We start from the raw sequence: 14760 nt of genomic DNA, 5'->3' as shown, positions 1-14760 counted from the left end.
AATATTGAAAACCCAGGTCAGTTTCACGCTTATTCTCAGCTTCCGTTTTGAGATGATTTCCCCTGTTCAAAGCATTTTGATTTCCTTACAGTCCTACACGTCCATGGCTTCCATACCTGCAGAGCCTGCAGGGACACTGCTGATACCTATCTCTGCCTTTCCTATCTGTTGCAGAATAGTGAAAATTCCAGATCTGTCAGTTTACTGGCCCTTTGATTTTTAGATAAGCTTCTCAATTTCTTGGAACAATAATTTCTGTATAATGGAGATAGCAGTAAAATTTATAGTAAACAAAATTATAAGTTGTATATGCACCCATATAACATGCATATAGCTCATATATATACTAACATTGCACACGATAAGTGCCCAACAATGGCAGATATTATTAACCTGAAATTAGCCTTCTGTATTTAAGATGTTGTATTCTTTTTTTTCCCCCAAATCATTCGCGATCAGATCCAGGACCTTGCATGGTCCTCTCCCACTGAGTTTTATCCCTAACCAAGATGTTGCATTCTTGAGTACTATCTGGTACTCATTCACAAAGATACTTCTCTGAAACAGACACCCCTAATCAATTCTCTAGCGCTGCTTCTTTTCGTCTTGTGGCTTGTGACGTGCTGTTCTTCCTCGTACCATACCTTTCACACGAACATTCTTTTGAAGTTGGTGTGCCGACTTTCTCCTCGCCTATAGCTTCCAGCTCTGCTCTGAGGCAAGCAGCTCAGAAACTGACACCCACAGGGTTAAACCTAGTTGCTGTCCCTCCTCCTCCCCAGTCCCCCTTTTCACTGGAGGCTGGCAGCTGTCCTAACTGCCTACTGAAGCCAAATGCTTGAGGAGAGAGGGAGTAAGGAGCCAGCCATGAATCCCTTCCAGAAAAAGGAGTCCAAGGAAACTCTTTTCTCACCTGTCTCTACCGAAGAGGTGCTGCCTAGACCTCCAAGTCCTCCAAAGAAGCCACCTCCGGTGAGTCCGCAAATTGAGTTTGTCTCTTGACAATAACAGCGTACGCACTCTTTTGAAGTTCCTCCTTGGCTGTTGGAACTTTGCGCTGAGCTGTAGTGGAGTAGAAAAAACTACTCTCTCATAGAATTAGAATTCACCTGAAAACTAATTCTAGTTTCGTCTGCTTCCGGAAGGAAGCCACGCGATAGGTTAGGCAGAATTTTCCTGTTGGGTCCTCGAGTTTAGCTGTATGTCATTGCATATTCCCCGGGGGAGAAAAAGCACTTTGAATGTCCAGGGAAACTTGGCAAGCATTCCTGTCTGGAGAACTGTGTGTGATTGTTCTTTTACCAATAGGAAAGCTCAGCCTTCAGTTCCCCTTGTGTGCCGAGCCTTCTCTTTTGGGACACCAGCAGAAGTTTAGAATAGACCCACTTTCTGTTACTAAGTGTCCCTACTTTCAAGTGGGAGGTCGGAGAGAGGAACAAAGAATAATATCTTGCATTATGTGCTTGTTAAAGCACTTCCGAATTTATCACCTCAGTTCATCCTCATATAATAGTAAAATCCTCTCCATAGAGAGGCTACAATAATAGTAGCCAATATTTGCTGAATTCTTACTATCAACCATGAGCTTAGTATGATTCTTATTTATTTGAAACAACAGAATTGAAACACAGAGACAGGGTAGCAATGTAGCTTAAGTAAGATTTGAATGTTAATCCAATTAGCGACAGTGCACACAGTTACTGTTAAATAAATTCTGTGTTCTTAGTTCTCAAGCTGGGAGCTGGGAAGATAATATTTCAATTCATTGCATCTTTCAAGGAAGTTATTATTATGTAGTAACATGCATGTAGAAAGATGGTTTATTCATATCTACATGGGTAGAAGACAGACTCTATTAATTTATTATATATAGTTCATCATACTATGTCTTGTTAAAGATGATTAAAAAGAGGTACATAGCTATGAAATAAAAGAGCATACAAATCTCATGTTAATGTTTAATGTCCCAAGAGACAGATTATCTCTATCCCTTTTCCATATTAGTGGAGCTATTGTAATGGAAAGAGATTTGAAATAAAAACATGACATTCTTTATAGTCTGAATTACATAATGCATAAAATAGTACAGTTCCTCTAATGTGCAGGCTGCAAATGAAAATCTCGGTGCTGGAGAGATGGCTCAGCGGTTGAGAGCACATGCTGTTCTTCCAAAGTTTGGCTCCGAGGTCCCATGTCAGACAGCTCACAACAACCTGTAACTCCAGCTCCGAGAGATCCAACACCGGTTTCTGGCCTCTGCAGGCACCCACATACACATGGCATACACTCCCACGTATACAAACACACATATGCATCAATACAAATAAAATTTAAAAGGAGATATTACGGAAGCATACTAGTCGGGAGGGTGGACACTTAATTCCACAGGATATCAGAATTCGCTTCCTAGAGTGAAGGTGATGGATCAGTTTACCTTTAGGAATGTCTGGCCTCCGTTTTGATCTCTGCCTGCCTGACTCCAGCTGCCTATGAAAAGGAAGTCATCATATTGTTAAGATCCCTCCCAGAATGGTAAATATGGCAGTCAGTCTCTGTAAGGCAGCCATGTGAGATAATGATGTCTGGCCCTGACTGCTTGCATATCAGGCGCTCCAAAGGCCATTTCTTCATTTTATTCTTAACAATAAGTATGACCATCCTATTGCCTAGAGCCATAGCCTTTAATTGAGATGCTGTGGGAAGATGAGCAGGTCCTGATCAAGGAATGGCCAGTTCCATGTTAAATAACAGACTAAGTAAGATTCTGATTTCTTTTTACCCCCCACCTTGACAATACGAGCACAGCTAGAATGACAATATATGTTTTATGAAGACACCACTGTTCCATGTTAACTAACAACAACAATTTTAAAATGAGTTTAGCCAGGCGTGGTGGGGTTCACCTGCAACCTGAGCTCTCTGGGAGCCTGTGACAGGAATATCACAATACGGAGGTCAGCCTGGGCAACATGGTGAGAACCTCTTCATACACGTATATATCTGAAGATATGTTTTCAGGTGTAGATTTACCATGAAGTTTAAATGGGAAAACAGCTCATGCCTCCCCCTTTGCCTCTTTGTTGAACAGAAAATCTTTGGCTCCAGCTATCCACTCAGCATCGCCTTCATCGTGGTGAATGAGTTCTGCGAGCGTTTTTCCTATTATGGCATGAAAGGTAATTCTGCGTCCCAGAGTGTTCTGCCTTAGGTTTACAGCAGCCTGCTCTCCTTACAAACACTTGTTTCTTTTGTCCATTCTTTCTGCCTTAGTATAAATCTATCCTTCCCTCTGGCCATGATAGTAAATGCCTCGTGAGATTTTATTTAATAACTCATGCCGGTTAAGATCAAAAAGGCCAGCAGAACCAACACATAGCCAAATGAAAACACAGTGGAAAAGCTCTCATCATGTAAGTTCCATCGAACTATGTTGTTGCTGGGAAGGAGAGGAGGAAGGGCTATGGGAAGTACCATGTTAACTTCCCACGGTCTAAATGATGCTATGGGTGCACAGAGAGTGGAGGGATGAGTATTGTGTTTGGGTATCCAGCATGCCTCATTGACTCCACAGTTCCCATGGGCCCTGCTCCTCCTGTCTGGCAGTTATCACTCAGGGATTTCACTAATAGGAGTGCTGACGGCCAGGCACACCTGTAGAGCCCTGAGATCAAATCTATTTCTCTGTAAATCGTTTTATTGCATCTATCTTATTTTGCCTCCCGATTGTTTTCTTCTGTTTCTTCTCAGCTGTGCTGACCTTGTATTTCCTGTATTTCCTGCACTGGAATGAAGACACCTCCACATCTGTATACCACGCCTTCAGCAGTCTCTGCTATTTCACCCCCATCTTGGGAGCAGCCATTGCTGACTCATGGCTGGGAAAATTCAAGTAAGGACAATGGCAGGTCGCAGCCTCAGGTGCCTCACAAGTTCATTGTCCATAAAGTTACCTACAACTCCTAGTCTTTTATCTTCTAGCAAAACAAAACAAAACAAAACAAAACAAAACAAAACAAACAACAACAACAAAAAATGAGACCAAAGCCAAAACCAAAAGAATTCATGGTTACAACAAATACGTATCTCTCCAAGACTGACAACAACATAAAAATCTATTCTTTCTATGTTCACCCCTCAATATTTTCACATCCTTTTAGTCAAGAGTTTCCTCTTAAAATTTAATTTTAGTCTTCTACTCTGTAGCTTAGGACCGAATTGTATTTTATCTCAGTGAGGGTAAAGATTGTTACCCACTGGGAAATGTCTCTTAGTAAAGACTTACTGTGATTATCTAGTACTTTCTCCGAGTCTTCTCCAGACTGTCACATCACTCCCTTTAGCATCTTATTGTTCTTTCTTCTCAGAGGTTTTAAAATCATCTCTGTGTACCTTTATCACCTCTTTCTGTTGTTTCCTTCTTTAGACTCTAATAAAGATTTCCACAAGCTAAAATAATAGTCCATTTAGTTCAGCTCTTCTGTTCCTAAAAACAGAAGCAGCAGACATGGTATAATGGTATAGTTGTCCTCTATGACATTGTCCTCATAGGCTAATGATAAGCTTTTGATATCCACTATCTAGTAATATTCTGTGGGTTTGCCATCCATGGATTTGTCTGAATTAGCATTTCTTGAAATACACTCTTTAAAACTTGATGGTATAAGATATAATGAATTATGTGGGAAAATAAATCTCTTATGGCATTTGTTTAGAAAAATCCTGTTGTTTTGGAAACATTAGAAAAGTTTCCTTACAGTATAACTTTTTTAAGTCTCCAATAAGTTCATATGTACTGTAAAATCTCCAAGTGAAAGTTAAGTGTGCCTTGTTTCCTAGAGCAGCTTGACTGTGCGATATTGCATTTGTAGACCTAGAGTTGGAAAGACCTTGTCTCTGTTTCACTCCTGTTGCTATGACAAATACCCTAACCAAGAAAGCAAAAACCACAGGGAGGAGGAGGTTTATTTGGCTTACAATTCCAAGCTATTGTCATCATTTTGGCCAAGTCAAGGCCGGAATTCAAGCAGCTAATCACATCACTCCCCGTGTCAGGAGCTGTGAGAGAGTAAACTCAGGCCTGCTTGTTTTCTCTCAGCTAACTTCCTTCTCTAATATATTCAGGACTCCCTAAGGAGTGGCACTACCCACGGTGGGTTGTGCCTTCTTTCTACATCAATTAACAATCAAGACAGTCTCCCTCCCATAGACATGGCTAACGGCCAACCAGATCTAGATAATTCCTCATTAAGATTCTCTTCCCAGGGGATTCTAGTTTTGTCAAGTTGACAGCTAAAACTAACCACATAGAATTCTAGCTGTAGTATCTTAATTTGGTATATTTATGTACATATACATTCATGTGAATATATGAATGCAGTCTCTTGGGAGAGGCATGGTGGGTAAGTGGCTACATCTGTTACTTATGTAGCAGTAGTCACTGAAATCATTCAGCTATGGATTGGCATTACATGAAGAGTAAAAAACTATGAGCTACGGTCTTTTCATTCAGTTATAGAATAAAAGCTGACACTGCAGTTGTATTTTTAAAACAACTTCCTTTGAGATTGAAGAAGTACAACTTCAGGATTTGGTGAACAATAGCTTCCTGAATATTTCAGAGACAATTTAATACTCTCTACTTGTACTCTTAATTCAATCTGACTTGAGTTTTTGTCTTTTTAAACTTATTTTTACTGCAGTGCAACTTACATGAAGTACACAAATCCAAAAGTCTTGTGTAGACAACTTGAATTTTTACAGAGATATCACCATTGCCTCAACTACTTTCGTTAGCTTTCGAATCCCTAGGAGCTAGACTATTTTTCTGTACTGCAATCAGGTACAGGTCTCTAGTATCTCCAAATAAACAAACAAAAATCTTGAGTGAATTCAGATTTATTTTCTCCTCCAGCCATTCCCACAATTTTAAAAGGGCATCTCTAATGTTAGCCACTTTTCTCTCTCCTCATCATCATTTCATATGACAGAGTAGTATAACTCAATGTAAGGGAACACACTATAGTTCAATCTGATCCAAATTTAAATGTTTGTTGAACATCCCTTATTTGTCCAATTAATTATGAGCATGAAGAGATGAATTTGCCGGGCGGTGGTGGCGCATGCCTTTAATCCCAGCACTCAGGAGGCAGAGCCAGGTGGATCTCTGTGAGTTCGAGGCCAGCCTGGGCTACCAAGTGAGTTCCAGGAAAGGCGCAAAGCTACACAGAGAAACCCTGTCTTGAAAAACCAAAAAAAAAAAAAAAAAAAAAAAAAAGCAAATTGTGGTAGCTTTCATATGAAATAGTATAAATCACCTTTATTTTTCCTACTGGAATGTCTCAGAATAATGATGACTTCTCTTAACAAATTACAGTGGCCATTTCTAGATTCTTGTTCATTCTGAACTTATATTTTCACTAATTCAGCCTGTTTATCATTCTCAAACTCTTGAAACGTCCTGGCCTTCCTGAACACTGTATTTTCTCCTTCTCTGACTTGTGACTTTCTGGGTTGTTTTTTAATCCACCTCCAGCTTTGCTTTTCGTTTACTTAGCTCTTTCCTAAGTGTCAGATTTCTACCAGATGCTAACTCTCACTACTTACTTTCTCCAAACTGGCTGCCCCTTCGCAAGGCTGGAGGTGCATAGTTCAGTCATCTGCAGACAGCTACTCCAAGTGTTGGAACATTGAGTTCAAATTCATCATGCATTTATAACTGCATGTTTCTTCTCAAGTTGACTGTTCTTTATACTGGCTTCCTTGTGTTCCCACATTGAATCAACAATGTGATTCTATGAATTCTGAGTGTACAGTAGTACTTAGACTCATCCTCTTCAATATTAACTCCAACTGCTATCAGTTGCCACCATTTCATTTTTATTTTCTTTGTCTCTAAACCAGAAGATGGGAAAGGACACCAAAATGTTTTCATTGCTGTCTTTTTTTTCTATAGTTGTGTCTCTGCACTATTGTCAAAAACATGGTTGAGACTGAGAATAGGTAGGAAGAGTAGTGAAGGTGATTTTTATTTACTCTGGGCCTTGTCTTTTTTAAACACATTTTGGGGAATGCTTTGAATCTCTTTCAAAAAGGGGATGATTTAAAATTTGAATAATTTGTCCTCCTGTAGACATGTGTGTGTGTCTGTCTGTCTGTCTCTGTCTGTCTGTCTCTGTCTCTGTCTCTGTCTCTGTCTGTCTCTCTCTCTGTGTGTGTGTGTGTGTGTGTGTGTGTGTGTGTGTGTGTAGACATATATGTGAGAGCCCTCATACACAGATAGAACCATGACTACAATCTGGTGGAATAACTAGGTATTTCCTTCCACTATACCTTATTCTTGATTTTTAAAAACTGGAATTGGCTCCTCTTTCACTTTTTAAAACCTGACATGGCAGCCTTGCTTCAGTGGAGGAAAGGGAATACTTACATGTTCAAACTTATCCCTCTCCCCTTATCTGTCTGTCTGTCTGTTTTGTGCTTCTACAAACTTTCCTCTCTTTCTCCTTTTCTTCCTGCTCCTCTCTGTCTCTCTGTTTCTCTGTCTCTCTTTCTCTCTTTGCCTCTCTCTGTCTTTCTGTCTCTCTGTCTCTCTCTCCCCTCTCCCCCATACTTTTCCCAGTGTTATCTTGGAGGTAGAAGACTTATGTTAGGAAGATGGCTTAAACATTCAAGGAATGATTTTGTGGATTCCCTTAACAACTGCCAGAAGCTTTCCCCTGCTTACTAGCCAGGAATCCAAGCTGTATAAGAGTAAATTGGCACCCAGAATCCCCAACTCTTGTACAAGGAAATCTTAAAGATTTAGCTTTAGTATTTTTATGGTATGTATCTGTGTGTCTTTGTGAGAGAATGCCACACGTGTGTGCATGCTTGCAGAGGCAAAGAGGGGATATCAGATCCCTTGGAGCTGGAGTTACAGGGGGCTACGAACCACCAAATATGATGGGATCCAGTCTCTAGAAGCACTAAGAGCTCATAACCACAGAGCCGTCCCTCCAGTCCCATTTAGTTTGTTTCTCTCCGGTGATCTAGCATCCTCTCCTAGAGGTCCATAATAACTAGTTTTCCTTCCATTTCTTTTTATTCCCTTTCTTTCTAATTGTTCCTTTTATCTCAATAAAGATTCCACCCCTAGGAAACCAATCTAAGAAGATAAGGCATTTGGAATGAGGAATTCCCAAGTGGAGATTTCCAGTATTTCTATGTACAATTATATAGAAACTATATAATTCTGAAAGTTTATTATAGCATTACCCTTCTGCTTATATGGTAATATATATAATATACATTCCACTTACTGTAATACACACAAGGAATATAAGCGATACTGTGCCATGGCAGTGTGCAGAGCTCTGCATATGTTCTTATTGGAATTCCTTAATCTGCTATTCAAGTTCATTGGGTAAAAATAACTCAACAGGTAGGTTTTTTTTCCCAAAAAAAATTCATTAATTTTTTTTTTTTTATTACCGAACAGCTTCCATGTGGAAACTGTCCTGGAGTTTACAGTTAGCCCGAGTGTTCCAGTTACCCAGATTGAACCTAAAATCCCTTCACCTCTCTGTACATCTCAGTGCTTGTTTAGAGAAAATCCTTTGTATTAGTGCTTCTATGTACTTGGCAGTCATCTTTTACGCCTCCAGCTTCCTAGAGCCAAAAGATGTTGCCTGAGAAAAACAGCAGGGGGAGGCATCCTGTCCTACTGATTTTACCAATTGAAAACATCCCTGTGCTTGCTGCAAACACACCTAGCTCTCCTCGTATCTGTATGAAAGTAGGGTTGCTCTGGGAATGCAGAGTAGAGTGTAGATCTGGGAAGAGAACTTGAAAGACACGCCTGTAACCTCCAACCACAGCGTGAAGAATCACACACCTCTGTTTACCATTCACCATTGTTTCTACCTACATTCCCAAGCTCATTCTTCCCTCTCCACTCCTTTCTCTTCCTCCTCTGTTTACTGAAAAGTGTGAACCCTGACTCTGTATTATTCACGTCTCTGAATTCACTGATTTAACTTTCTTCACAGGACAATCATCTATCTCTCCCTAGTGTATGTTCTTGGCCATATATTCAAGTCTTTGGGTGCCATACCAATACTGGGAGGAAAGATGCTTCATACGTGAGTAAAATGGAACTAACTGAGCTGCTTGTCTGACATCAGACAAGTGTATGTCTCAGAAAGCCACTACAGTTGGCTTTCTATTTTATATCAGAGATCCTCCTTTATTTTCTAGTGTATAATTGTATTGCCAAGCTTATTAAAAGAAAAGGTTTTATGAGCAATTGAACCCTTTCCTACATTATCAGGTCTCATTTTTTTATTAAGTAAACCTTTGAAGACACTTAGAATGCCTAATTAGTATTGTTCTCATAAAAATTCTTCATTTGTTTGAAAATAAGAAAAACTTTTATACCTTCTCTTTTCCTTCACATCTAACTATGTATCTGCACACCATTACAAATTGTATAAGTAGTTACTCTTTATATATTATAAAAGTGATATTCAAAGCTTGAGGTACTTCTATTTATATATAGTTCTGTGTATTCCCATTTTACTGACCCTCTTTACTTCAGATATTGGTTTTTATAGAGGAGAGATATTCGATAGATTTTAATATATATAATCAATTTAATGTAATCACACACCGTATATGTACTCTGAGTTGAAGTTTTTTTACTTTACTTGAAAAGTAATAAACATTAAATACCTTCTTACTATTGCTCCATAAAACTTGTTGATGCCATTCCTGTTTATTATGATAAATGTTAATATTTTACTTTGTAGTTAGTATGCAAGATTAGAGTCCTTAAGATCTTTCAACTGAATTGCAAAAATAATATTAAAAGCTGGTGTGCCAGCTTCCCAGTCCCTCCAGTGTCTTCTTCCACTTGATGCCTGCAAAGGATAAAGGGAGCTTAAGGGAATCTTCTCAGAAAATACAATGTCCAGCAGAGGCTCAAATTCTCATGAATAGTGATTGAATTGAAGGCAAGTAGAAAGTACCCACAAGGCAGACGTGCAAAGAAGATATTCTCTTTAAATATCTTTTTTTTTCTCATATGCATCTTTATAGTCCATCTCTATAGTTGGTTTGGTATCCACATGGTTATAGCATCCTTACCTCTCCATTTCAGAATCTTATCATTGGTTGGCCTGAGTCTAATAGCTCTGGGGACAGGAGGTATCAAACCCTGTGTGGCAGCTTTTGGTGGTGACCAGTTTGAAGAAAAACATGTAAGAGTCTTGTTATTTCTGTATTTCAAGAGTGTGTAGCCAGCATGGAAATGGGGAACCTGTCAGGTGGCCATTTCCTAGAACTGAAGTAGTCCCACTGATGAAGTCCTGTCTGGGGAGTTGAGTTCTGCACTGGATGCTGGTCATCAGCAGAGGGAAAACTAAATCTCAGTTAAAGGAAGGAAGCAGAGTGGGAGGTAGACATGTCATATGACGAAAGACTGAAGAAGATAAGGACATATCGACTGAAGGAGACACGCAGCAAGGGAGCTTGGATGTGGCTCAGTTGGTAGAGAACCTGAGTAGCACCCACAAAACCCTGGGTTCAGTCCCCAGAAAAGTATAAACTGAGTCCCGTGGCTCATACCTATAATCCCAGCATTGCATTTGGGAGGTAGAAGCAGAAGGATCAGAAGTTCAAGGCCACCCTTAGCTACATCTCTATTTCAAGGCCAGCCCAGGATACACAAAATCCTGACTCAAAACAAAATACAAATTAGCAAACAAAACGCAAGGAGAAAATTACATATAGCTGTTCATAAATATTGGAGGAGTGACAATGTTTAAATCTGAGCCCAAGAAGTGAAAGCTAAAGGAAATCAGGTGCCTGCTTCACTGAAGGAAAAACTTCACATAGGATTTGGAAATAGTGACCTTACTTTCACTTGAGGTACCTAAAAATTAATGTGACGAGTACCTCAGGAATGGGAAGTATAATACAGAGATGATTTTGTGAATGATTTATTATCCTAATGTGTCAAGAAGAGCTAAAATGCCAGAATGAAGTAAGTACATCCTAGGTAGAGTACCTATTAGACATTTACTTGAAAGTTGTTGCATGTAGTAGCTGGCCCACAGGTGTAGTTCAATTAATAGAGCAAACTCACCCCCAGGCTTGTGCAAGCACTTCTAGGCCAGGAGGTGCCCCTTTATACTCTCTGGAAGATCTCCCTGGGACACTAGGTGCACGACCCTCCTAGATCAACAGCTTACCACACTGTCCTACCATATGCCCCACAAAATATATTCATTAACTTGAGGAGTCATTTGCTTAATTAATACAGTCAGTAAACATTTATGGATGCCTAATACATGTTAGTGTTTGTTCTAGGTACTAGGCAATCCTGAAAGAACTCACAACATACTGAATAAAACAGATATTTAATACACATGAATTAATAGTATAATAAGCATGTACATGTTGCAAGAATGGTATTGAGGACAGGTTGATCACTTTTTGTCCAGGTCCTAAGGGGCTTGTACTGGAGCTTAGAAAGTGAGTAAAAGCTTGTCCAGGGTCAGCCAGCCACTGCATTAAAGAGCTAAGGAGAGGGCCACATACCACGGAAGCACTGTCTGAACCTGTTGCTTTGTATGTACCTTCATCTGAATTTGAACATGCAGAGGGGGTGGAGCTAAGAGAACATTTCTCTGATGATCTGTCTCATTCCAGGCAGAGGCACGGACTAGATACTTCTCAGTCTTCTACCTCTCCATCAATGCAGGGAGCTTGATTTCTACGTTCATCACACCCATGCTGAGAGGTTAGGATTCCTTCTGTGGGGCTGACTGTGCAGGGCTTTACCCGACCAACCAAAAAGCTGCTGGCAGCTGCAGGTGGTCCAGCTTCTCCTTTCATACGGGCTCATAAATATCTGAGAGGTTATTTGAGTTTTGATTTGTCTGGCTTAAAACAAGGGGTATGGGTTAGATTACGAGAAGAAAGAGGCTAGCTATGTCCGCACCAAGAACCCGACCTAATAGAGTAAAATCTGATGTCTAATTCATCATTGCTCTTCCCCTCCTGTTTCCTTCAGGAGATGTGAAGTGTTTTGGGGAAGACTGCTATGCACTTGCTTTTGGAGTTCCGGGATTGCTCATGGTAGTAGCTCTTGGTGAGTAGAGGGGAAAGGAAACTGGTAGCTGTTGAGTCCTGCTACGTGAAAGGCATCATGTAGGCACTCTGCACCAACTATTTCATTGAACCCCGACACTAGCTCTATTAAGCAAGTGGTATGCTAGTGATTTCCCCTTGATTTTGGAGATAAATTATGAATGGCATCTGAATTTTCTTATTTTTATTATTTGTGTATCAGTTTATGTTTGTGTATCACGTGTGTGCTTAGTGCCCATAGAGGCCAGGAGAGGGCATCAGATCCTGTGGAACTGGAGTTACAGACAAGTGTAAGCAGCCACGTGGGTACTAGGACTCTATTCCAGGTCCTCTGAAAGAGCAACTCTTAACTTCTGAGCTGTTTCTCCAGTCTCATAAATCATTTTTCAAGGGCTACAGTCACGTAGTTAATACATTTCAAAGGAGTTTTTAAAAACCCAGTCTTTGGAGCACATGCAGAACTGCCAATCAGGAGTTTGAATGCCTACAGATTTCAAAAATCTCAGGTGATCTTTTTTCCCCACCCGCCTCTGCCTCCTGATTGATGGGATTAAAGGGGTGCACCACCACCTCCCCTGAGTTCTTGGCTGATTCTTGAGTGTAGTCAGGATGAAAGCCTATTGATTATTACTGAACTATACAAGGAAGGAAAGAAGATAATTCAGCCTCTATCTCAAACTAGTTGATGTTATTTGACACTTATTTTTCTGGTAAGTAGATGCCACTTTTGATTACCTGGGCATTAAAGTAGCTTCCAGTTTTAACTGGTTTTGCTCTGCTCTGCAAAGCTCCCCAAGGAATTTCTCCTTGAACAAAGAGAATTAAAGAGGAGTTGGATAAGTAGTTAGGGAGTAATGCAATTTAGATTAAGTGGCATTCTTTCTAGCACTGAGAACTTTGTCCTGGAAAAGACAGGGGATATGTGGGCTTGTTGGCTTAGGCAAGTCCCCTCAGGGGAGGCTTGGGTGTGATTGTTTCTAGTCAATGACCTGGAAACCTGTTCTCACTCTGGGCCTCTGAGTGGCAACCCTCTGGAACATATCCAGTCCAAACACATAAAGAGCTCAACAGAGGCTAGGGAGCCCAGAAATTCAATGTTTGGTCTGATTCTTTTCTCCCAGAGAGGCTGAAAGTAATACAGTTCCCAATTCCAAAGAAATTTATTCTGGGAGAGCCATGAGCCATGATCAAATACTCTCTCCTTCCTTCTCCCATCAATGCCAAAGGTTTTTTCCAAGTACTTTCTTGTTTTTTCCATTTATTAGCATCATGACAGCTTCTCTATATGACTGATAATAACATCTAGACATTAAAACAATTATGGAGTTCAAAAAAGATTCTGTAATTAGAATGTTCTATTTTAAGTAGGTAGTATCTATCATTGTTAGTCAACTGCTTCACTTTATGGTGCTAATAATATTTATTTACTATGTGATCAGATTTTGTGCTAGGTATTGGAACCATATTGATGATTTAGACAGTTATAAAGTTCATATTCTCAAAGACTGTATATAGTACATGAAGAATAATACAGACAAATAAATAGGGATTTGCCATATAGTAAGTCAATGTCATGACCAGGGAAGTATAGTGAAGGCTATGGAGCTCATAGAAGGGCTTCCTGATGAAGATGCTGAAGGTTGTAAGGGTTTGCCTACAGAGAAGACTCCTAAGATAAGCCCTCAAGGATGAACAGTGGTTCATCAAAGAGGGGACCATATGGAAAGACGATGTGGTTGGTGTCTTTAGATGAGAGACAGCATGGTTGTTCAAAAGCCTTGGATGATTCAAGTTGTCTGGAGCACAAAGGAGAGAGACAAAGAAGAAACATTGCCAGAAACAAAATAATGAAGGATAATTTAGGCCATGAAAGAATTAAAACTTCATTGTGAAGACAGTGGAGAATAATCAAAATGGGTTCTGAACAGAGAAATGACTATTAGATTTATTTTTCATAGCATCTTATTTTTCAAAGGTCTGCACTGTGGAGAAGATATTGGGTTGAGGATGAGGCGAAGATAATATTGATCTAGTTTGTTCCATCTATTATACTCCTTTAAATTTTGTACTTGAGGTGAGTGCCTTACTCAGCTCACCCGGTCTTGGTCCCTGTTGAATTGTCAAGCCGTGGTATGACTGGATATGGGAAGTGAGGGAGAAGATAAAACACCGTTGAATACAAAGCTCTGACTTGAACCACAGGCTAGATAGGTAGATTATTAACTAACATGGTGAGGACGAACAGGTTAAGGCAATGCTGATGGAATTTTTCTGGGATAAGTTGTGTTATAGGTGCTCTTGAAACATCTAAGTGCAACCCCAAATAGTTATTTGGAAATACTGTCTTCAGGCCCAGAGAAAAACAATTGGGTTTTAGACATTGATATGGATTCATAAGGTGCAGCCAGCAACTACGCCTTGAAAATAGACAACTCTGAGATAATTAGAGGAAGGTAAAAAGAAGACCTAGGCCCAAACTTTAAAGGCACGCCACCATTTAAAAGACAGGCAACATGGAGAAGTTGACACATTTGTAATTCTAGCACTCTAGAGGAAGAGGCAGGAGAATCATGCATTAGAGTCCCGCCTAGGCTGTAGAGTGACTTCCAGGCCAGGGTGGGCTACAAAGAG

At 40.0% G+C, this 14760-nt stretch overlaps 1 protein-coding gene across 1 annotated transcript in view; it reads left to right on the top strand.

Moving 5' to 3' along the window:
- Nucleotides 1–647: 647 nt before the first annotated feature.
- The window catches only part of Slc15a2 (solute carrier family 15 member 2), a 31780-nt gene continuing 17667 nt past the window's right edge, over nt 648–14760 (top strand). The window contains exons 1-7 of the mRNA XM_006975712.4: nt 648–972; nt 3089–3176; nt 3748–3889; nt 9027–9119; nt 10136–10235; nt 11689–11779; nt 12053–12130. Of these exons, the coding sequence (XP_006975774.1) occupies nt 835–972; nt 3089–3176; nt 3748–3889; nt 9027–9119; nt 10136–10235; nt 11689–11779; nt 12053–12130 (730 nt within the window). The 5' untranslated portion in view covers nt 648–834. The remainder of the gene's footprint in view (nt 973–3088; nt 3177–3747; nt 3890–9026; nt 9120–10135; nt 10236–11688; nt 11780–12052; nt 12131–14760) is intronic.

Source organism: Peromyscus maniculatus, chromosome 12 (genome assembly GCF_049852395.1).
Source record: "Peromyscus maniculatus bairdii isolate BWxNUB_F1_BW_parent chromosome 12, HU_Pman_BW_mat_3.1, whole genome shotgun sequence".
NCBI classification, from domain to species: Eukaryota; Metazoa; Chordata; class Mammalia; order Rodentia; family Cricetidae; genus Peromyscus; species Peromyscus maniculatus.
This window is presented reverse-complemented; position numbering and strand designations above follow the sequence as displayed.